Raw genomic sequence first — 23,403 nt, 5'->3', positions numbered from 1 at the left:
GGGCGCCAAGGACCCCCTCCATTTCCTCCCTTTTTTTTTTTTTTTTTTTGCAGAACCTAGCTTCCAGCTCGCCCGTCCCTCCTCGTCTTGCCCCACTAAGTCCTTCCGATTTAGAAATTCTGGAGCTGCCGCTGGCTACGCCTTTCGCCAAGCAATATCTATCCGCACGGCGAGACCCTGGAAAGCGGGTAAGCGTCCACCATTTTTCCGAGGAGGAAACAAAAGTTCAGAGAGGAGCAATGTTGCTCAGGTCTGTGTGGTGTCAAAGCCCGCTTTCTTTTCACTACGCCAGCGGGACGCGCAAAGGGTCGGGCGAGACGCTGCCCAGGCAGGGTCTGCCCCACGCGGTTCCTGCAGCCCTGGCCCCGCCCATGAACCCTTTTGTACCCGCCCATCGCCCCACCCTAGATCCCTCCCCACGGAAGAGACCAGCTGGGCAGCGCCCTCCAGCTCCAAGATAGGCGGGGCTTCGTGGTTGGGCGGGGCTTTCCACGGCCCGAGTCGTCGGTCGCGGATGGGCGTGGTCTGTGCGTGGGCGTGGCCTCTGGCTCCGCCCCCGATCGCGGGCTCAAAGCGGACGGCGGCCGCGGGGGCGGGGCCAGAACCCGGGCCGCCGTTCCCAACGCGGCTCCCGGGAGCCCGCGGCCCAGCAGCGCCCCGGCGGGGCCGAGCAGGTACGGGTGACCGCGCGGGGCGTCTCGGGGCTGTCCGAACGGGGGATCAGGGGTCTGCTGAGCTACCACAGGGGGCATTAGGGGGTCGTGGCCGGCGCTGCACTTTCTCCCACGGGCCGAGGCCCCTTCCCCCGCCCCCGCCTTCCTGTGGCGGAGCCGATTGGCGCCTGCGCCGCTTCCTGCGGCCGGGACCCGGCCAAAGCGAGGGGCCCCGGCGGGGGACCAGAGGGAAACTGAGTCACGTCGGAGTGGAAGCAGGCCTGTGTGTGGGCCCCGCTGGGTTCCAGGATGGATCATCCCCTTCCTGGCCACGCTTTGGGGGGCCCGGCCTCCACCAATCTTAGCTGGGGCCGCGCCTCACCTCCCCACCCCCAGCGCCCAGGGGTCCCGCCCTGGCCGCCAGCAGCCTCGGCCCGTCCCGGAATGGCTAGGACCCGTTCCAGCCGCCAACCTCCCCCTCCCCCTCCCTCCCCCTGCCTTCTCCTCCCCCTCGCGTCCCGAGCCCCCGTGTGCTCCCTCCACTGTCTCTCCGCACAGTGTCAGCTTACACGCCTTATATAGTCCGAGCAGGCTCCAGCCGCGGCCTGCCTGCTGGGACCTGGGGGCGGGGGAGAGAAGGCCGGCCCCTGACTCAGGCCGCCCCAGGCTCCCACTGCCCCAGGCTCCCGGCTGGCTTGGTGGGGGCAGACCTTGCCAACCTAGCCTGGACACCTCCCTCTGGCTGCAAAGAACCTCTAGCCTGGATGCGTGTTCCCCACCACCTTCCCAATCCCTGGGGATGGGGGGCTGCTCCTAGTTCTCCAGGGTGAGGTCTGTCAACCAGCTGCTGGCGGTTCACACCCAGGCCTGACAAGGTGCCTGCTTACCCGATCCCCGTGTGTGCAGGGCATGGCCCATGCTTCCCTGGCACATGTCCAAGGCTCATGTCCACAGCTTGGCCCTTCTCCAGCCCACCATGCCCACCACTCACCTTCTCTTCTCTCCTCCCAGGAGCAGACACCATGGATTCCTTCAAGGTGGTGCTGGAGGGGCCAGCTCCCTGGGGCTTCCGGCTGCAGGGGGGCAAGGATTTCAATGTGCCCCTCTCCATCTCCCGGGTGAGCCAAGGCTGAGCCCTAGGTTGGGAAGAGGGGTCTCTCAGGGGCCTTTGGGTGCTGGGGTCTTTAGTGTAATGGGAGAATTCCAAGCAGAAGGCAGCCAGGGACCAATAAGTCAGAGAGCATCCAGGTGGAGAGCTGTGGTGGACCTCTGCCCTGCCCAGATGGAACAAGGCCACAGGGATTCCCCATCCAGGTGGATACAGGGAGAGAAACCCCCACACCTTCCTGAGCACTGCATTGCACCACATACCATTCCGTGAAGCTCCAGTGGCCTACCTCTGAGGCCAGGCAGGTGCCCATTCTGCAGGACGGAAACCTGAGGTTGCAAGAGGAAGGGTCTAAGCCCCTTAAGTGAGTAGTGCTTGGAGCCAAGCCCCAAGCTAGACACTGTAAGATTTCACTTCCGCTTCACAGCTGCCTAGGGAATAGGAATTGCCATCCTATTTTTTCCAGTCCAGGGATCCAAGAGAAATGGAGCAGTTTAGTGATTCCATGCCACTGGGACTAGGCCTGCAGTTTTGGTGGGTGGGAGAAGGGGGTCTCTTTCCAGCCTCTTTGAGGCCTTCCGTCCCCACCCACTGGGCCCATTCAGGATGCGGTGGCCTTTGACCTCTTGCAAGGGTGGGCAGCTAGGGCAATCTCCAGGGCTCTGACTTTAGCTCCAGAGAGCCCTGGTAGGGGTGGAGCTGGGAGCTGGCCCCTCCCTGTGGCAGGGGGATTGCCTTATAAGCCCAAGAATGCAACCCCACACTGGGATAGCCAACGGGTAGCAGGAGTCTCCAGAGCCCAAAAAGGGCTGGTCTGGACCTGGACCCCAGAATGCAGTCAGTGGATCCCTCTGGCTAAGGGGTGGTCCAGGTCAGATCCCCTGCTGGTCAGCAGTCCCCCACCCCAGCTGTGGGATCAGTTTGTGGGGCACAGAACAAACTGCCTGCCCAGAGTAGGTGAGGCCAGCCCTTAGGCTGGTGACTCGGCTCTCACTGTGGCCTGGGGGTTAGAAGAGGGTGGGGACTTCCTGCCCCGACATCCGCCAGCTCCGAAAGGCCACCCAAGCGCCCAGTGGGCAGGCAGCCGTTGGCAGGAAATCCAGGGCAAGCACAGCCTTGAGGGGGCCAGGGGGTGGTCCAGGTACTACCCAGCTTGAGAGAGGCCCAAGGTAGAGTCTGTCTTAGGAGATGAGCTTGGTGGCCCGGGCAGGCTAGGGTCTAATCCTCTTCCCAGGGACGCTTCCACAGGGTCCCCCTGGAACCTGCCCCGCTGTGTAGCCAAGGGCACTGTTCCCCTTACCACACATGCGCTTTCAAACACATATTCTCAAGCCTTGCCAACCCTGAAAAGCTACCCTGCATCCCTGTTCCCTGGGAAAGTGCTGGCCAGTGTGGCGGGGAGGAGCCCTGGACCCTGGCTGGTCTCTGAGCCCCAGGGTCTTCATTTGTCGGGGTGGGCCGCATAGTAACCTCGGATGGACTTTCAGATGTGGCCTCTTGGGGGCACTCTGGGCTCAGGCTCCCTCCTCAGCTGCCCCTGCCCATTGGGTGGAGCCACCAGCTGAGCCCAGCCCTGGAGTTGGACCCACCCCAGGGGGGTGGGCTTTTTTTTCTAAGCTGGGCCAGCCCCCTCCCCCTTCCCTGACCCCAGAATGGAGGGAGGGGCTAGGGCTGGCTGTGGGCCCAGGCTGGGAGATGAGGTAATGTCTGGGACTGGGGGGTTGGGCTGCTCAGTGGAGCCCTCAGGCTGACTCACCTCACCCCTTGCACTGTTCAGCCCCCTGGCTTTTCCCCTCCTTGGTCGCTCCAGCCTTAACCCTGTCCCTGGCCTGAGGTCCTCCCTGCTTCTCTCCACCAGAACCACCACCTCCCCCAGAGCCCTCACTGGCTTCTCTCCACCACTCTGACCACTCCCCTGCCCTCCTCACGCCCCATCCAGAAGCCAACCCCTTCTGTCCACCCCAAGACCCCGAGTCCTATACCTCCCAGGAGCTGCCCCATGTGGGTAGGGAGTGGCCCGACCTGGTTTCCTTTCTACTGACTCACTGTGACCTTGAGTAAGTCACTTCCCCTCAGTGGTGTCACTTCCCCAGGCCCATTGTAAGGGGTTGGATTAAACTAAAGGAGAGAATAATAGGGGGTCTGGGCCCCAGACCCAGCCAGGGGGTGCAGGGAGTCTTTCCAGGTGGGCTGACCACTGAGTTGGGCTCCGATGCTTAGCAGAGTCCTAACCCCACTTCCTACTAGCTGGGTGACTTGAGGCAAGTTGCTTAACCTCTCTCTGCCTTCCTGGGTATAAAATGGGTAAGATCCCAGGCTTTACTCCACAGGGCCATTGGAGGAGTCATTGTCAATATGTGGCCTGAAAACTAGGAGGTATTCAACAAATGCAAACTGCTGTTACTACTCTTTTAATTTAGCGGGAGGAAAAGAAGCCATCCAGCTTTCTTATCCCCTAGGCATGAAATAGAAGCCAGCAGACCCAGCTCCCCAGCCTCTTTGTCCCAGTGCTTTCAGTCTCTGCTTCTGGCCCTTCTGCCATCTCTCTGGAACCTCCTCCATCCCCTCTCCCTGCCCAGGCTGAGTCTGTGTACCAGCCCATCAGAGTGCTTTCTGGGGCTTGGGACAGCCTGTACCTCCCACACCCGAACTCTGTGTAATCTGAATCTGCTTTTGAGCACTTCCCCACAGAAAGCCTGATCAGTCCTAGGCCCCCTGGACAACCACGCCACCTCCACCTCTGTTGCTGGGGCTGAGCTGGAGAGCCAGAAGGGCCCACTGGGGGCTGTGAGGCCCAGCTCTCTGAGAGGCCAGGAAAGGACCTCATCCCAAGCCCAACTGCCAGGGGCCCTTCCTGCAGCCAAGGCCTTCCCCTGGCATTCGAAGCCTTCATGATGTGACACCTCCAAGCAGCACACCCTTCGCTGGTTTTGAACCTGGTGCCCAGAAGCTATCACTGGTGGCCTCAGCTTCAGCTGCTGGTGACCGCTCTTCCCCTCACTTGTCACAGGAACCAGGGATTCCCACTCGGAGCCCAAAGGATGGGGTGCACAGGGTTGACGTGGCATTTGAAGGCTTGGGGTGACACTCATTTACAGCCCCTGAAGCCCCGGCAGACAGCCAGGCCCCTGTTCAGGCACTGGGACCATGTGGCTGTCGTCATGCTGCAGAGCTTGGGTTTTATCCTGAGGGTGGCTGTTGAGTTCTAGCAATTTCTGACCTGCGGGAAGGATCTCACAGGTACCTGTAAATAAATAAGCAGGGTGATTGGGGTGATGGTGAAGCTCAGGTGAGCCCCACCACTGCCCCACGTGGCTTTAATATCCAGCAGCAGCCCGGAAGTCTGTTGCATGAAGGCCTTTGCGTTCTGGATGCTGGAAGGCATAGGGGTGGACAGGGTTCATCACTGTTGGCCTCAGCTTAGTTTGCAGAGATCCTCCTTCACCCGCGGTCTCTCTGCAGCTCACCCCGGGAGGTAAAGCTGCGCAGGCGGGTGTGACAGTGGGCGACTGGGTGCTGAGCATCGACGGGGAGAACGCAGGGGGCCTCACGCACATCGAAGCCCAGAACAAGATCCGGGCCTGCGGGGAGAGGCTCAGCCTGGGTCTCAGCAGGTGTGTGGGCGCCGGCAGGGTGGGGGCGCCCTGGGGGCTGGGCCACTCTCATCACCACCCCTTCTTCCAGGGCGCAGCCGGTTCCAAGCAAACCGGAGAAGGTAGGCAGCGAGCCTGGGGAAAGCTGGGGGGCCGGCGGGGCGGGGTTGGAGGGCTGGGGGTTGCCCTCCCGGACCCGACGCAGCCTCGGTAACCCCATCCCTGGTCCGGAGTAAAGAACAGAGGCCAGACCTGGGGGCAGGCCCGGGGGACCCGGAGTTCAGCCGGGCGCTGCCACACGGTCCGGCCACCACGCATGTCTGTCTGTCTGTCCGCCCGTCCGCCTGTCCGTCTGCCTCCATCCCGCCGGCCTGCGCTGCGAGCCCGCACCCACGTAGGCTGAGATCATCGCTCCCAAACGGCCTCTTGAAACCCGAGTCGCCCCCACCCCACCCCCAGACCCCCGCCCCCGCCTGCCCCGCCCTGCCCGGCTCTGTCTCCGCTCAGGCCCCGGCCCCCGCCGCGGACCCACCGCGGTACACCTTTGCACCCAGCGCCTCCCTCAACAAGACGGCCCGGCCCTTCGGGGCGCCCCCGCCCGCCGACAGCGCCCCGCAGCAGAATGGGTACGTCGGTGCCTGCGTGCCCACGCCCTGCGTCCCTCTGTCCGTCCGTATGTCCGAATGTCCGCGGCCCCACACCCGCTGCTGTTGCTCCAGTCTGCTGTGCGCCCCAGCCCGGCCGGAACCGTGCGGCAGCGACCCCTGTCGGCCAGGGGCTGCAGGCGCAGGGCCGTCCCCTGGGGTGTGGTTCCTACTGGGGACGCTGTAGGAGACAGCGACCTGGGGATGGGGTCTGATGTCGGGCCAGCTGAGCCCCAGACACTCGGTACAGTCTTGTCCCTGGTTCTGTCAGGGCGCTGACCCTTCCCCGTCTCTCTTCCTTCTCTGTCTGTCCCTTTACCTGTCCATCTGTCTATTTCTTTCACAGGTGCAGACCCCTGACAAGTCAGTGAGCCCCTCTGCCTGTTCCTCTCTTCCTTCCTTTTGGCACTTTGGGCCCTCCCCACCCACTCCCCTCCTCCCCACCCTGACTGTCCTTCTCCCCTCTCCCTTCCCCACCCAGCTGGGCTCCCCTCCTTTCCCCACTCTGGCCCGGTCACCATCACCCACCTGTACCAAATCCTGGGAGGGGCTGCCCCCAGCTCCCGCCCCCAGCACGAGGTTCTGAGCTGCACCCTCCCCCGCAGACAGCCATTCCGACCGCTGGTCCCGGATGCCAGCAAGCAGCGGTTGATGGAGAACACGGAGGACTGGCGGCCGCGGCCCGGGACGGGCCAGTCCCGCTCCTTCCGTATCCTCGCCCACCTCACAGGCACCGAGTTCAGTAAGTGCCAGCCCTCGGCGAGGTGAACGCTCCCCCTGGTCCCCGAAGCCTGCTCCTTGTGCCCTGCAGACCGTCTGCAGGGCCAGGGCTGGGGTGATCCTCTCTCATTCCTTGGCCAATGTCCGCCTCTGCCCTCTCAGTGCAAGACCCGGATGACGAGCACCTGAAGAAATCGAGGTAAAGGACACACGAGCCCCTATCAGCTACCTCTTGCCTCTCCCCATTCCGGCCGCTGCACTCATGCCTGCTCCTGGCTCACCCAGCCAGAGCATTCCATTCTTCCTTCCTTCCTTCCTCTTTCCCTACCTCCCTTCAGTTCTTCCGTCCTTCTTCTATCCATCCATCCTCTCCTTCCTCTCTTCCTCCATTCAGTCCATCCTTCTTTCTTTCCATCCATCCATCTTTCCTTTCCTTCCTTTTTTCTTTCCTCCCTCCCTCCCTTCCTTCCACCCATCCTTCTTTCCTTCCCTCCCTACTGCCCTCTCTCCTTCCTTCTACTTCCTCCTCCTTCTCTCTCTGCCCCCAGGGAAAAGTATGTCCTGGAGCTGCAGAGCCCACGCTACACCCGCCTCCGGGACTGGCACCACCAGCGCTCTGCCCACGTGCTCAACGTGCGGTCGTAGCCGGCCCCCTCCATGGCCAGTGGCCCTCTCTGCCTCTCTCTGTCTGTTTCTCCCACCCAGGCACCCCCTCGGTGCCTCCAGCTACTGCCTACCTCACCCACTCCCTTTTCTGCCCCTGGACTGAGCCTCCTGGGGGCCTGGCCCCGCAGTCCCGCCCAGCACAAGGCCTGGTCCCACCTGCCACTGCGTCCCCTCTTTGCCCTGTGGTACCTGCACTCTCTGCTGGGTCTGTGCTGGCTTGGGCATGGAAATAAACATTCTCATCCCTGCTTTTTCTGCCTCTGCCTTCTGTCCTTGTGGGTCTGGTTTGCACTTGGGAGTGTGGGAGAGTCTGATGGGTCTGATTCGGTAGGGGCTCTGCCAGTCTGGGCCTCACAGCAGGAGGGAGGGGGGCCTGGCAAAGGGGGCCAAGGTACCAGGGATGAGGGAGCCCCAAGAGCTGCCCCAGAAGCAGGGGCCCTGCTTCACCTCCCAGCTTTGCACCGCAGACCAGCCAGCTGGAGCCCAACTCCAGAAGCTTCCCTCCCCATCCTTACCGCAGTGCAGCCAGCAGCCCTCACACACCCAGGCACCTATCTCCATGGGCCCAGCAAGTCCGATGTTGGGGGTTGGGGGTGAGCTGATGGCACGTGCCTCAGCCCTGCAAGGCCTTGAATGGCAGATCTTGCAGCCAGGTGCCCAGGACAGAAGCCCCAGCCCCAGCCTCATCTGCCTCCCAGGAACCCTGGCCTGGTGAGAGTGGGCTTCAGTCTGGGGGAGGGTGGGTTGCCTCCTGGGCACGTGGGGGTAGCAGGCTTCTCCAACCTACCCCAGGGGGCCACCCGCCACCCTTTGGGATCCCTGGACAGCCCCCCCAACCCCCACCCTGGAGCTACTTTCCTTGGCCCTGGCAGGCCCCACCACCCCCAGCCCCACCAGCCGCCCACCCTGGGCCGTGGACCCCGCGTTCGCCGAGCGCTACGCCCCGGACAAAACGAGCACGGTGCTGACCCGGCACAGCCAGCCCGCCACGCCCACGCCGCTGCAGAACCGCAGCTCCATCGTGCAGGCGGCCACCGGAGGGGCCCCAGGAGGGGGCGGCGGCAATGGCAAGACGCCCGTGTGCCACCAATGCCACAAGGTCATCCGGTGGGTGGCCCTGTACCTTCCCTCACCCTGCTCTCTCTCGTCTTTCCTCATGCCACTGTCCCATGGGTCTGCCCGGCCCCTCTCACCTTGGCCGCCACCTGTGGAGGGTCAGGATTCAGTTCCCAGGCGGAGCGGGGATGGGAGGTATCCTGGGTCCTCAGGTTCCCACGTCCCCCCCCACTTTCCCCACCCCCCTCACACCTCCCCTTCTCCCTGACCCTGTGGGGTCGGGACATGCCAAGGGTACGACGTCGCTGCAGCCCTAGACTCACAGCTCTCCAGCTAAGAGGGGCCTGCCCCCTCCCAGCCACCTCTTCCCCTCTCCCTCCTGCTCCCAAAAAGACAGGCTAGGGGCCCCTCCCTCTCTGCATTGCTCCCTGGGGTCCCCAACAGGGCCACACAGTTCCCCAGAGTCAGTGCGTGAGGTTCTAGAGCCTTCCTGATTCTCAGCCCTTGCAGGCCCCTGTCCTAGGAAGTCCGCGGGCTCAGCCCAGGCCAGATGAAGCAGCAGGCAGGATGGGGGGGTGAGCACTCGGGACCTCCTGTCCCCTCCCTGCACCATCTTGGCCAGCTCCCCAGGTTCATCTCCTTTGGCTCCCATCCTCAGCCCCCACCCAGTATCGCTGTCCTCCCTGTTCTAAAACTGACCCCTTCTCTCCTCCCCTGTCCTCGGGGTGTGACAGCACAGCCAAGCTGGGCTCCACTGCCTACTCCCACATCTCGCTGTGTGACCTGGGGGCATGTCACATCCCAAGCATGTTCTTTCCCCTATTTGGGAAATGGGGAGAACTAGCCTTGTCTCCCAAGGCTCCCTCACAGATTTTCAAAAGACCCAAAAGGGTTCTGGCCGGGGAACTCCTCCTCTTTTGTATGCACCCCTCTCACCACCCAGCCTCCCCCTCAGGGGCCGCTACCTGGTGGCACTGGGCCACGCCTACCACCCCGAGGAGTTTGTGTGCAGCCAGTGCGGAAAGGTCCTGGAAGAAGGCGGCTTCTTCGAGGAAAAGGGCGCCATCTTCTGCCCCCCCTGCTATGACATGCGCTATGCGCCCAGCTGCGCCAAGTGCAAGAAGAAGATTGCAGGCGTGAGTGGGGTTGGCGGGTGGACGGGCAGGAGGGCCAGCGCTGAGCAGTATTTGCTGAGTAGCTCCCAGACCCAGGTTCTTCCTGCATGAGCCCCTTGGGTCCTTAGTCTAATAAGCGGGCCGCTCTGTTCGCCTCACTTTACAGTGGCACATTGGCCAAGATCCTCTTAAATGACTGAAATCTTACTGAAAAGGGCTCGAGCAAAAAAGACATTTATTGGCTCAGATAACCCAACTGGCCCCAGGTGCCCTAAGAACCTAGGGGCTGAGGTCAGTGCGACTTTTTTTCTGTCTTGCCTGTTTTCATCTGTATTGGCTTCATTCCCCCCCACCCCCGCATGCTCTTCTACAAAGGGTGGCAGAGATGGTGCCACAGTAGCTTCCCAGGCTCACCAGCTCCACAGCTTAGCCCTGCGAACTGAAAGACAGCACCTCTGTCCCAGCTGATTCATCAAAAACCCCAGGGAGATGGGTGGTCCAGTGGCAGAATGCTCGCCCTTCATGTGGGAGACCCGGGTTCAATTCCCGGACCATGCACCCCACACCACACCACACACCCCCCAAAAAAGACAACAAAACCCAGGAAGGATGCACGCTGACCCTGCTTGAGTCACCTGCTCAATCTCTGAGCCGAGCCCCATGACTAGGCTTGGGTTACACCACCCCTGGAGCTGGGGGTGACAGCACCCTGCCTGACCCGCAGACTGAAACTTAGGGGTGAGTGGTTCCCTCACATAAAACCAGGATGACGTTACCCTGAGAAGGAAAGTGCTGGCCAGGCCAGACCAAGAGGCGGCTGCTGGATTGGGAATGCATTCAGCTGCAACAACAGGAAATCCCACTATAGAGATTTAAGCGGAATTTCAATCATCAGAATTCCAGGGCTGGAACATCAACTCAAGGGTGCCTTCAGGGACCCAGGCTTTTCCTGCGGTTTTTTGCTCCCAGTTCCTTAGCTTGGAGATCTTGGTCCTTAAGCTTATTGGTGTCATGGTTGCCAGATGGCTGCTCAAGCCCCAGACCTCATGTCCTTGTCCCAGGCAAGAAGTAGTGGGAAAGGACAAATGGCGTTTTTTTAGCAAAGTTTTGCTTTTTGATCTGGAAGAAAAGCCTGTCATTTTCTCCTTGGCTGGAAGCATATCATATGGTTATGCTAGGCTGTAAGGGCAAGTGGGAAGTCCAGTATTTTAGCTCTCCAGCCCCCAAAACAGAAGAAGGCAAAGAGAAAGAGGGTTGTGAAAAGCTTTGGAGAGGCTACTCTAGTGTTTGCCATGTGGAATGCATGAGAAAACCAGACTTCTGCGAGATGGCTTGATGTGCTTTAAGAGCACAGGACTTGAGCAGCAAAACCAGAAATCCAGACTCCAAAACTTGTAATTCAAAATCCTGTTCTTCCCTCAGAGGGAACCCAACCGCCACCCAGTACCAGGCTTGTGACTTTGGTCAATATGTCAAGAGCTAAGAGTAATGGGCCATCTGCCTTCATTCATTCATTCTCTTTATGAATTGTGGACAATTAATGGGGCACAATCATGAACAAGGCATGCATAGACCCTCCAGGAGCTCACACTGGGGAGGTAGGATCCAGAGGGTGTTAGGGGCTGAGGGCAGAGCCACCCATGTCCTTTAGAGGTGGGGTGATCAGCTGGATGGGTTCCTATTATAGACAGATGGAAACTGAGGCCCACAGAGGGACAGAAATTACCCAAGGCTGCATAGAGCAAGAGTCCCTGAGCCTGGAGCAGCCCCGGGCCTGCCTGATACCAGCTTAGTCTTCCCTGGTGCTCATGCCCTCTCATTTCTGTAGATCCAGAGAAAGAGCTGCCAGATGCAGCTAGAGAGCTTTGTGATGGTGATGCTTGATTGATTACCTGGGGGTTACCTTGACTGCAAGTGGCAGAAACTCAAAATAATGGCGGCTTATTTCTCATCTAAGAAATCCAGAACTGGGCAGTCTGGCCCTGGTGTGGGAGACCCAGGCTCCTTTACCTTGTTGCTCAGCTGTGCTCAGTGCATGCTTATTTCCCAGCCTGGCCTCACACCGATGTCCACATGCTAGGCAGCAGAAAGGTAGAAGGGTGAGAACGGGACCAGAGGGTCCATAGCAGTCATCTTTTGAGGATGCAGCTGCCCAATCCTGTTTACATCCCTTTGGCCAGAACTGAGTCACATGAGTGTCGAGCTGTGGGGAGGCTGGGAAATGTAGTCTTTTATTTGAGGCAGCTGCGTGTCCAGTGAAAAATGGCGGCTCCATCCGTAGGCAAGAAGGGGAGAATGGATATATTACAGCCATTTCCCAGCCAGCCTAGGCTACACCCAGTCGGACTGTTCTAGAGGAATGAGCTGGATCCCAAGATCTTTTCTGGGCTGGGCATCTGGATTTGCTTCCCACAAATGAAGGCCCTGCTGTTGGCTGATCTGTTTGGCTTGTATTGCACATCTAGTGTGGGCAGGGTTCTCACCCCATAGCACAGAAGAGACATTAGGGCTCTAGGGGGCCCAGCTGCTGCTGGGTCCTGGCGTACACCTGGTTTGCAAGCTCTGCTCTGGCTCCCTGCTCAGGCTATTGCTTCCACCAAGTGGCCAGCTCAAGCTCTTCAGGGAGGCTCCAGCTTCCCGTCTTGCACTGTCTCCAGGGTCCTTGCAGGTACACTCCTTGGGGCTTTCACTGCCTTCCTCAAAAATATTCCCTGACACTGGCTCTTTGTCCTGCCTCTGCCCAGCACTTGGGACAGCCTTAAGGCTCTCAATATAGGGAGAGCAACATAAGTGAAGCAAATTATTTCAGCAGAGTTGGAGGGAAGCTCAGGGGTACACATTGGAGGGGAACCTGGCTCAGACTTGGGGGTTGTCTGGGGATCTTGTGCTTTTTCAACTCTCATCATTCACCTGCATCCCCGCCACTCTGTACTGCAGCCAGTGTGCTCTGTTCTCTCTGCCCCAGGGCCTTTGCCAGGGCTCTCCTCTACTGCCAGGACATGCTTGAGCATCCTCTTTATCTCATACTTTCTCATCTGGGACGCAAATGTCTTCTCCTCAGGAAATCATTCCCTGATGCCCATCCTCCCCATCGGATCAGCCCCACCCCCACCCCTTAATTTGCTCACTACATCCATCATTTCATTTTGCTCCCCACCTCTCCTCCCCAGGACTGAACCCCATGTCCTGGGGAGCAGGTCTGTTTTGTTCACTGCTTTATCCTCAGCTTCAGTCACCAGGCCCCACATAGATTGTGCATCTGTTTGGTCATCATTAGCTGAATAAGTGGATACAAGTGGTCTGGAAGCTGAACTGAAAAACATGAGCAGGAATTAGCTTGGAGAAGGATTAGGGGAGATTTCCAGACAGAGGGAATGGCTCAGATCAACAGGGCGAGTCTGGGAAGAGCGTGAGATGAGGCAGAGTTGATGGGCAGGGACCGTACTATGGAGATAAAAACAGGGGGTTAATGAGGTCTGACTTGCCTCCCAGAAAGCTGCTTCCAGGGCCAGGTAGAAGATTGGCCAGGGAGGGGGGCCTGGGGCTGCTGTGCTAGGGCTGTGGGGATGAGCGTGGCAGACAGATTTCAGAAAAGTGGGTGGGTAACATGGGAATTGATAACTTCTGCACACAGGACAGAAACCTGCCTCCCCGCCCATGCACTCACGGGGCCCCGCCCTGGGCTCCTGCAGAGGCCCAGATGCGACCTACACTGACTGTTCCACACTGTTCCATTTTTAAGTCCATGGTCAACCTTTAAAAATCAGGAGATTTCACTTTTCACACCTTGATTTCAACCTGCTCCTAAGTGGCATTTCCCTATGAACTGCTCAGGACTGCCCCCTACAGGCAGAACAGATGCTCTCCAGGAAGCCGTCCCCACCAGACCCTGTCTTGTACCCCAGCCGCCGCCGCTCCCTTCCCTTCCCACCTGGGCCTTGCACGCATTTGGACCTGGCACCCCAGGTGGGACTATTCTCACAACAACCCTGCAGGCCTGGGATTAGGGCCCAGTTTGCAAGGGAAGGCAAACCTGTTAGCGAAGTCACCCAGCCAGGAAGCAAGGGCCAGTGGAGCCCACAGACCCCCTGTGGGGCTGCACACTGCCCCCCTCTGCCTGCTGCAGTTCTGACTGCCCCTGGCCCTGGCTGACCTGAGGGTCCTCTAGGGAGAGGCCAACCCCATAGGAGGCTGCTTCCTCCTACCCCCAGTGGAGCCAGGCTAGCTGAATTCACAAACAGTTATCAAGCAGCCACAAAGGGCCAGGCTCTGCCCGGATATATTAGATGATAGAACAGTGGGAGTTTCATGTACTCCGGGATCTGCATTTTATCAGGAAAAGCGTGGAGGCCAAACAAGTCATCGATATATATGTAAATTATCTGGTAGCATCTCAATAGGGTTACATGTTACGGAAAAAAGGAAAAGGCCTGAGTAAAAAGGTGTGGGGAGTGTGGGTTGGAAGAGCAGGTTGGAATGTTGAAAAGCGTGGTCAGAATGGACCTCTTTGAGGTAACATTTGAGCAGATGCTTGAAGGAGGTGAGCCTTGTAGATGTCTTAGGGAAAAGCATTCCAGCTGGAGGAAACTGCCAATGGAAAACCCTGGGACAGGAGTGTGCCCAGTTCAAGGGTTGGCCAGAAGTCAACTTGGCTGGCTCAGCAAGAGGGGAAAGAAAGGGGTAGAAGGAGATCAGAGGTGACAGGCCAGTCCCTGCTGGTCTGAGAGGCACGCCGTCTCAGGGCTTTGGCTCTTAGAGAAGTGTGGAGCCCCTGCAGGGTTTAAGCAGAGGGGATGTGGCCCGCTGGGGTTTAAGAGGCTCATGGGGTGGTTATGATAAGACTCTTGTGGGAGGCAGAGGTACGAACCGGGAGGCCAGTTTGGGGCAGTCCTCCAGGCCAGAGGTAACAGTGGTTCACATCAGGGAGGCCGTGAGACACGGGCAGAACCTGGCTGTATCTTGGAAGCCGACCCAACAGGTCTGACTGGTGGACTCGACGTGAGCTGCCAAAGGAAGGGGCGTTTGGCCTGAGCAAATGTAAGGGTACAGTCTTCCCACCGGGACTGCTGTGGGAGGGACAGGTTTGGGGTGCAGAAACTGGGAGCCAAGTTGGGAACGTGGCAAGTCTGCAGGGCTTGGCGGACGACCCCGTGGAGACATCAGGTGGAAGTTATGGGTATGTGGATGCAATATTTACCATCAGGGGAAGGAAGGGCTGAGTGCCCCCAGGCCAGCCTTCCTGTGCCCCTGTGCTTTGTGGGCAGGGGACCAAGCCGCCCTGCCCGACTCTCACCCCTCCCCAGGAGATCATGCACGCCCTGAAGATGACCTGGCACGTGCACTGCTTCACCTGCGCTGCCTGCAAGACGCCCATCCGGAACCGGGCCTTCTACATGGAGGAAGGGGCACCCTACTGCGAGCGAGGTACTGGGGTGTGCCAGGCATGGAGGGGCCGCGGCATGGGCAGGTGTGAATCCAGCAGCCCCCCCCCCTCCTCACCCCCGCCCCCAGATTACGAGAAGATGTTTGGCACCAAGTGTCGCGGCTGTGACTTCAAAATCGACGCTGGAGACCGTTTCCTGGAGGCCCTGGGCTTCAGCTGGCACGACACGTGCTTCGTGTGCGCGGTGAGCGCCCCCGACTGACCGCCCTGGGCCCCACCCCCACTGCTGCTGTCCCGCAGCCCCCCTCCCGCCCCCAAACTGCGGTCAGACTCCATTTGGACAAGCCCCCTGCTTCCAGGATTCTTGAGAGGTTGGGAAGGGGCCTCTCCTGCCACCCCCAGTCTGTGTAGCTGGACCTTCGCTGTCCCGCAGATATGCCAGATCAACCTGGAAGGAAAGACCTTTTACTCCAAGAAGGACAAGCCCCTTTGCAAGAGCCACGCCTTCTCGCACGTGTGAGGCCCCCCCCCCCCCCCCAGCCCTCTGCAGCCCTGGCCTCACCCAGCCACAGCGGGCGCTGCTCCTGGAGTTCTCACCTGCCACAGACAGTGGCTGGGTAGGGCTGGCATGGGGGCCCCAAGCCCGACTCCTGACCCTGTCCCATCTCCCTCACGTCCCCACCACTCCCTCCACCACCATCGCACACCGTCCCTGTCCACCTCCAGTGCCACAATAAACCTGTATCCAGCTGTGTCCTGCGTGCCTTCCCTGCCGGGCATGGGAATGGTGGAACTGGAGGCAATAGCAAGTGGAGACTGAGTGATGGCTCTCCCTGAGGATGATCCTGGCAATGGTCAGGAGAAGGTTCAGGAAGGGCCCTATGCAGTGGGCCCTGGCACCCACAAAAGAAGGAGAGCCGCTGGCCTGGCCTTGCCTGGAGGTAGAGAGAAGGAGACGCAGTGGGTCAGCAGGAACGGGGCAGGGAGAAGAAACAGGGCTGGGAGGTGCAGGCAGCCTCGCTCAGCTTAAGCCCTGGAACATCAGATGGAACCGGAGAGAGAAAAGCCCATGGGTCCTGGGAGTCACGACGGCTGAGGAATTGGGACTGTCCCTTGAGGGCAAGGGGGTTCCACAGCAGAGTTTGAAATAGTGAAGGGAACAAATTCAAATTTGCATTCCAGAAAGAGACCCATGAGCGCAGAGGATGGAAGGAGGGGTTTGGACAGTGAGTCAAGGGAAAGGAGGAAATGAAAGCAATATGGCAGGGAGGGGACCCAGTGACAGGTCCCAAGGAGCCAGAGAGGGGGTCCTCAGGGATGAGGGGTGGGGAGAAGAAGGCTGACAGTTCTTGCTGAGCATCTAATAATTATGAGACATTGCTAACATCTCATGATTCTGCAACAACTTTGAGCTATCTACAGTTATCCTCGCGTGGAAGCCTCGCTCCAAGAGGTTAGGAGACCCAACCAAGGTCACACATCCTGAGGCTGGATGCCCTGTCCTGGGGCTACCAGACCCTGGGACCTGTTCACCAGCTAGTGCCCTCTGGAGTATTCGCTTCTGCTAGGACCTTGGGACTGTGCCTCAGCATCCCTGGTGCATCCCCTCTCCAGGGACTGTCACCTTTCCTGGTTAAAGCCTGGACTCAGAAGGGCTAAGGAGAGGAGCCAGGCCAGACCAGGATGAGTTACTGAGCCCATGGACAGCTGTCCTTCCAGGCTTTGATCCCGCTGATGAAAAGAGAAGCTTGTCTCTCTGTCTCAACTCAGATTTAGGCAATGAAAGGGGAGAAGCGTGTGAGTCCACTGCAAGCCCTGGAGGCAGATGTTGGTCCCTTGGATGGAGACCAGGAGGTGGGGAAGGAAGGTGTTGGGCCCTTGGAGAACCAGTGTGGGGCTTGGTGTCTTTCAGTCGTGATATCACAATGTTTGTTGAGTGGTGCCTGGGGGGCACTTGGGAGACAAATTCAGGAAGCAGCTGCAAATTCAGATCTGGAATTTGGAAGTGAATTTGGGACAGGCCCAGGACAGTCACCTTAAACGCTTGTGATATTTTTCAACTCATTTTTTTAGAGCAGTTGTAGGTTTACTGAAAAATCATGCAGAAAGTATAGAGTTCCTATGTACCCCCCACATCCCACATCACCCCTCCCCCCGTCTCCCCTCCTCTCTCTCTCTCACACACACACACACACACGCACACACACACACGCACGCGCACACACACACGCACGCACACACACGCACGCACACACACGCGCACACACACACGCGCACACACACGCACGCACACACACACGCACGCACACACACACGCACGCACACACACGCACGCACACGCACGCACACACACGCACACACACGCACGCACACACACACACACACACACACACACACGCACACACACGCACGCACACACACGCACGCACGCACACACACACACACACACGCACGCACACACACACACACACACACACACACACACACACACGGCTTTCCCCAGGTACTTGTAATTGATGCCTCCAGAGACCTGAGAAGCAGAGCCCGGGCAGGGAATATCAGGAAATTGGATATGTGGATTTCTCTCAACCTAATCGTCCCTGGCACATTAAGCACAATATTCTACACTCCTGTACAGACACGTCCTCTCTCCCACTTCTCTTGAACCATGAGGCCCTCTCAGTCCATCCTTGGTTTCCATGGCTACAAGGGAGCGCAGGGGTGGATGTAAGCCCGCCGGGGCTCGGAGCCCGCCGGGGCGGCCACCCTCGGCCTCCACCCGTGACTGCCGCGGGGACCGGGGCCGAGCGGTGTGGCCGGGCCTGCCAGTTGACCGCACGCACTCAGAGGTTCCCAATTTTACGTGAAATTTGGTTTTTGAATGTTGGCATCCGAGTTAGATTTTTTTAAAAAAAGCTATTAAAAATAAATAAATGACTATGGGCCAGATCCCATATGAGGAAAACCGGGGTCCTAGCATAGAGACGTGACACACGGAAGTACCAACTTAACAGGGCTGGGCAGAGAAAACAGGAGGAGCCGCCAGGGCCACGGAGAGCTCCGCCGCTGGTCAGGGAAGCCAGGGCAGGGCCAGAGTGTTTCAAGAAGTTGCCAAAAGTGTCAACTGGGCAGATAAGGCCTTGAGGAGTCCCGTGGCGTTTCACAAAAAGGTGACATTTGCCAGCTCAGTTTAGCCTCTGCTGGGCCTGACTGGCAGGATTAAAGAGGAACAGAGGGGGCTGTGAGGGTGGGTCTGAGTGAGTGCAGACAGCTCCTGGGAGAGGCTTGCGGTGGGCCAAGAGGACAGCAGGCAGCTGGAGAGGGCCACGGGTCAGCTGAGTGGTCAGGACGGGAGAAGAATACTTGGTACCCGCTATGGGGTGGGTAGGTAAAAGATGGGAGAAGCTGGGCAGGGGGTGGCCATAAAGAGAGGGTGATGCAAAGCAGATCACAGAGGACCGAGTCTTGGGGAAGTGGAACTCGCCTAGACCAAAGAAGGAACAGCTACCAACTCACTGTGTGTGCTGCAAAGCAGGAAGCAATCATTTACATGCCATTTAATCATCAGAAGGCCCTGAGAAGAGATGTTGGGAGAGATATGGTACAGATGGGAGAGGGAAAGTGACCTGTCCAGGGCCGTCCAGCTGTCGTGGCCCAGGAGCTGCAGCTCCCAGGAGCAAAGGCCCAGGTGCTCCCCACTGCATCCCACGCCTCCCCCTGCATGGCCCCACCTGCAGCCGCCAGTAGCACCAAGGCACCACAGGTATCACTGTGCTCCAAAGCTGGGGTGCAAAGGCTCTGTGGGTGGAGGGATGTCCTTGTACCAGGCAGAGGGGGTGGCCATTAGGGCTCTTGGAGAGTGCAGTCTCCCCGACCGAGGGGGCAGAGCCCGTGGCAGGGGGCTGAGTGGGCAACTGAAGAGGCAGCAGGCTGGGGAAGGGCTTTTTCCAGCTCTGAGCAGCTTGCGCTTATTTGAAGTCAGCAGGGGGAGGGAGGCGGTGGGGGGAGAGGGGCTGCCACGCCGGAGTACAGAGGAAGGAACTGATCATTCCATCGCCGCCTCCTCTGAGCCACGTCCACGTGGCCCTGGAATGCACACAAGGCACACACAACCCTGTGGAACACCTCTGAGGAGTGGCCAGGAAGCTGAGGCCAGGGGGTAAAGGGGCCTGGGCTTCGGTCACACAGGGAGCAGTGCCGGGGCTGGGATTTAAACCCAAGCCAACCCTGAAAGTAGAGGACGGGGGCTCTCTGAGGCTGGGGCCTGAAGGGAGGAGATGGGGAGGGGCCTGGGGTCACGGTAGGGGAAGAAGACTGCTGAGAGCCCGGGGAGGACCCAGCAGGACCACTTGCTTGGGGGTTCTGTGCAGGGGGCGTCATTACTGTCCGGTCAGTGAGGACTGCAGGATCTGACCAGGTCCTTCTGCTCAGGCTGACCTGGAAAGTCCACTCAAGTGTCACTGACAAGTGACTATTCCTTGCGTACCAGGTAGACCAGGAAAGAGACTTTCAGCTACAACTTAAACTATGCGTAAAAGGGGCAAATTGGGCTCATCTAACTGCAAAAAAGATTAAGGCTTCAGGCATGGCTGGCCGCAGGTGTCCATGGTCTGATCAGGGGGCTTCTCTCCCCTTCTCTCTCCATCTCATGGCTCAGCTTTCCTTGGTGCTGACTTTATTCTTAGGCAATGCTCCTCATTTTTAGCAAAGACGGGTCTCCCAGCAGCCCCAATGGACAGAGAGCCACCTTTTTTATTATTATTATTAAACATAACCACAAACACAAACATTCTTACCATATGATCATTCCATTCTTGATATATAATCAATAACTCACAACATCATCGCATAGTTGTATATTCATCATCATGATCATTTCTTAGAATATTTGCATCAATTCAGAAAAAGAAATAAAAAGAAAACAGAAAAAAATTCATGCATACCATACCCCTTACCTCTCCCTTTCATTGATCACTAGCATTTCAAACTAAATTTATGTTAACATTTGTTCCCCCTATTATTTATTTTTATTCCATATGTTTTACTCATCTGTTGATAAGGTAGATAAAAGGAGCATCAGACACAAGATTTTCACAATCACACAGTCACATTGTGAAAGCTATATCATTATACAATCATCTTCAAGAAACATGGCTACTGGAAAACAGCTCTACATTTTCAGGCACTTCCCTCCAGCCTCTCAGTTACACCTTAACTAAAAAGGTGATATCTATATAATTGTGTAAGAATAACCTCCAGGATAACGCCTCGGCTCTGTTTGGAATCTCTCAGCCACTGACACTTTATTTTGTCTCACTTAGACAGCCACCTTTCTTGATGGCTCAGCAAAAGCCCCAGGGCTGGTGCTCATTGGACTGCCGGTGGGTCACGTGTCCACTCCCCAGCCCCCATCCCCAGGCCATCACCGGGACCCAGCCCAGGCCATCACATGCTCCTGCTTAGAGCCCTATGGTGGAAAATCAGCCAGAAGACAGTGGGGTGTGGGAGCTGAGCAGGCCTGGGCTGGAGGTCCACCCTCCATTTCCCCGCCTCCATGTCCCAGAGCCGCTCCCCGCCCCGACTCCTCCCCCAGACCCCATCTAGCCTAAAGAACCGCTTCTGACCCAAAGTCCAGGCCAGGCCAGCCCCAGATATAGAAAATGGGCCAAGCTAGCAGGGGAAACAGGGAGATCGGGTGTAGTGTGCTGAAGTGACATGGGACAGACCCGGGATCCCATCCAGAAGGTGCCATTAGTTAGCTGTGTGACCCAGGGCTAGTTACTGCTCCTCTCTGAGCTTCCGTTTTCCTATCAGTCCAATAATAACAACCAACACACACACACACACACACACACACACACACACACACACACACCATCCACTCTGGGCAGCTACCGTTTTAAGCACTTGAGATCTTGTTTTACAACCCTTAAACTGAAGCTAGAGGTAGAGAGCACAATTATTATCCTCATTTTAGAGTCAATAAAGATGAGGCAAGAGATCAAGCAACCAGTTTAAGTTTCCACCGCTAGCAAGGTCTCTGGTGGTTGATGGCAGCTACATGCCTGCCAGGAATGGAGTTGTAGTAGCTAAGGTTCTCTAGAGAAACGGAATCAATAGGAAATATCTGTAAATATAAAATTTATAAAACTGTCTCATGTAACCGTGGGAAGGTAGAGTCCAAAATCCGCAGGGCAGGCTGTGAAACTGACAACTCCAATGGAGGGTCCGGACGAACTCCACAGGAGAGACTGGCCGGCCGATTGCCGGCCGAAGCAGGAACAGAGGAACTATCTCTTCTGAATCCTCCTTAAAAAGCCTTCCATTGATTAAACGTCACTCATTGCAGAAGACACTCCCCTTGGCTGATTACAAATGGAATCAGCTGCGGATGCAGCCGAGTGATCATGATTTAATTCTATGAAATGTCCTCATGGCAACAGACAGGCCAGCACTTGCCCAACCAGACAAACAGGTACCACCACCTGGCCAAGTTGACACATGAACCTGACCATGACAGGAGCTAATGTGGTTAAAGGGGCCAGCCCAGTACTGTGTACCCAATTCATGGGAAGTACCATGGGCATCATTACCCTGAGAAGAAGGAACACTTTGGGAGGAGCTGCTCGGAGGGAACTTGGAGAGGCAGGATGAGGGCAGAGAAGGTTCCACCAGGTAGCCAGTACTGGAGAAGTCCTGAGGCCGACAGGCAAGTAGGAGCTTGAAAGGAGAAGGGTGCAGTGGGACGAAGGAAGTGGGGTTGAGAGGAGGGAGCATTCTCATTTCCTCAGCCCCTATCCAGTGACGTCTTTATCCCCACAACATTAACAACGAGGAAGCTCAGAGAGGGGAAGTGCTTTATCCAAGGTCACTCAGCAAGTGACCAGCTTCTGGAACCAAATGCCAACTTTCAGAAGCCCTTCCTTTTTCCTGCCTTTTCTTTCTCCCCACTCCAGCTCTCTGGGCACCCAGCACCCACAGTCCAGCCTCTGAGTATGTGTGGGAGGGAATGACACATCAGGGACTTTGAAGGGTGATCCTTGCTGTGGCGGGACCGTGGACAGGAAAGCCTGATGGGAGGATCTCCAAACAGATACCCACCCCCATCTGCCGAGTCTGGGAGTCTGGGATCCGGGGACGGGCTGATGGGAGACAGTTCGGCAGAGGAGAGTGCTGGTGGGGACTTTAGGAAACCAAGGGCTATGAGGCATCTGAATTTGGCCATTTAGGGGTCAGTAGTGATCTTGACCAGAGCAGTGCGAGAGAAAACGGGGGAACGGGGAGACAGATGACAGCAGACAAATTGTGGAGCGGAGACAACATTGGAAGGGAGGAGGGTAAGAAGGCCAGGAGGGGATCCAGGGCCTGGGAGCCAGGAACCCGCTCCTTCCCCCCTGAATATTAACAGGGGAAACTGGGTGTGGGGTCTATGCGAACTCTGCATTATCGTCGCAATATAACTCTCCTAAAATTAAAAAAAAAGTTTATTTAAAAAACAGATGGCTCCTATTTGGAATGATGGAAATGTCCTGATAATGGTTGGTGGTGATGGTGGCACAACATGTGGACGCAATTAACAGCACTGACATATATAGCTGATTCTGACGATTAAAAGGGAAAACATTAGGTTGCATATATGGTAAAGGAATGAACTTAAAAAAAAAAATCCATGGAACTACACTACACAGTGGACCTTAAGTTAAACCATGGACTTTAATTAATAGAGCAATTATTAAAATGGGCTATCAGTTATAACAAATGTTGCACACTAATGCTGGGTGAGGTGGTCGTATGGCATATGGGAATGCTATATATTATGCATGATTGTTGTCAACCCACAACTTCTCTAAACGGGGGGAGGGAGTTATTACTACAAAGATATCTAATAGAATAAAACCATAAACTATACTGATTTAAAAAAATAGATGACAAGAAGTGAAAGTGGGTGTGGCTGTAGAGTTTGTAGGTGGCAGGTGGGGAGGGCAGCAATTTGAGGAAGGGAAAGCATGCAGGGTGTACAGGGCTTCCTTTTTTTGGAAGCAAAGTAGGATGATTCGGAGGCCGGGGATGGGGCCAGGAAGAGGGAAGTGGGAGGAGTTCTGAGCTAGGACAAGTCAAAGGAAGCAGGAAGGGAATGGAGATACCCTTTGCCTGTGTCTCCCAGGACCCTGCAGTGCAGTTTCTCCTCCTCTACCCCAAGAAATCCCCCTCTTCATACCTAATCATGTAATGATGGAGGAAAGCTGGAGCTCAGGTCCCCCTCCCCAAACCCCTGTGGCTGGTCGCTCCTCCCCCCCGCCCCCCCAGCCTCCACCCCGGCCATGTCACCCACTCCACTGTCTCCGCAACCGCCCCATTGCTCTTGGTTTCCTATAGGTGGGCCTCACTCCAAGCAGGGGCCGTGGAAGAACTTTTAGGACTGGGGGGTCCATGGACACAGGGGGCATCAAGCATTCCCCACCTCG

The 23,403-nt window shown here is 57.4% G+C and overlaps 1 protein-coding gene across 3 annotated transcripts; it reads left to right on the top strand.

Annotated features, from left to right (window-relative positions):
* The first annotated feature begins 589 nt into the window (after positions 1 to 589).
* On the top strand, positions 590 to 15,692 carry PDLIM7 (PDZ and LIM domain 7). Of its 3 annotated transcripts, none has more exons than XM_077137778.1 (13): positions 590 to 674; positions 1,665 to 1,771; positions 5,224 to 5,375; positions 5,446 to 5,476; positions 6,345 to 6,361; positions 6,604 to 6,740; positions 6,881 to 6,917; positions 8,034 to 8,095; positions 8,257 to 8,491; positions 9,396 to 9,576; positions 14,859 to 14,979; positions 15,067 to 15,182; positions 15,372 to 15,692. In XM_077137778.1, exons 2-13 carry the CDS (start codon positions 1,676 to 1,678, stop codon positions 15,456 to 15,458), a joined length of 1,272 nt encoding a protein of 423 aa, XP_076993893.1. In that variant the 5' UTR covers positions 590 to 674; positions 1,665 to 1,675; the 3' UTR covers positions 15,459 to 15,692. The 3 variants fall into 3 exon arrangements, with proteins under 3 accessions (XP_076993893.1, XP_076993892.1, XP_076993894.1); XM_077137777.1 differs by lacking the exon at positions 6,345 to 6,361 and adding an exon at positions 5,862 to 5,980; XM_077137779.1 differs by lacking the exons at positions 6,345 to 6,361; positions 8,034 to 8,095; positions 8,257 to 8,491; ... (2 more) ...; positions 15,067 to 15,182; positions 15,372 to 15,692 and adding exons at positions 5,862 to 5,980; positions 7,267 to 7,633.
* Positions 15,693 to 23,403: the final 7,711 nt, after the last annotated feature.

The sequence above is a fragment of the Tamandua tetradactyla genome, chromosome 20 (assembly GCF_023851605.1).
Source record: "Tamandua tetradactyla isolate mTamTet1 chromosome 20, mTamTet1.pri, whole genome shotgun sequence".
NCBI lineage: Eukaryota > Metazoa > Chordata > Mammalia > Pilosa > Myrmecophagidae > Tamandua > Tamandua tetradactyla.
This window is presented reverse-complemented; position numbering and strand designations above follow the sequence as displayed.

What these genes read in the sequence shown, in the direction of transcription:
- PDLIM7 (XM_077137777.1), top strand. Translation starts at nt 1,676, where the DNA reads ATGGATTCCTTCAAGGTGGTGCTGGAGGGGCCAGCTCCCTGGGGCTTC. An exon ending in TGCCCCTCTCCATCTCCCGG is followed by an intron (nt 1,772 to 5,223) that starts GTGAGCCAAGGC and finishes GTCTCTCTGCAG; the next exon opens with CTCACCCCGGGAGGTAAAGC. An exon ending in GCAAGAAGAAGATTGCAGGC is followed by an intron (nt 9,577 to 14,858) that starts GTGAGTGGGGTT and finishes ACCCCTCCCCAG; the next exon opens with GAGATCATGCACGCCCTGAA.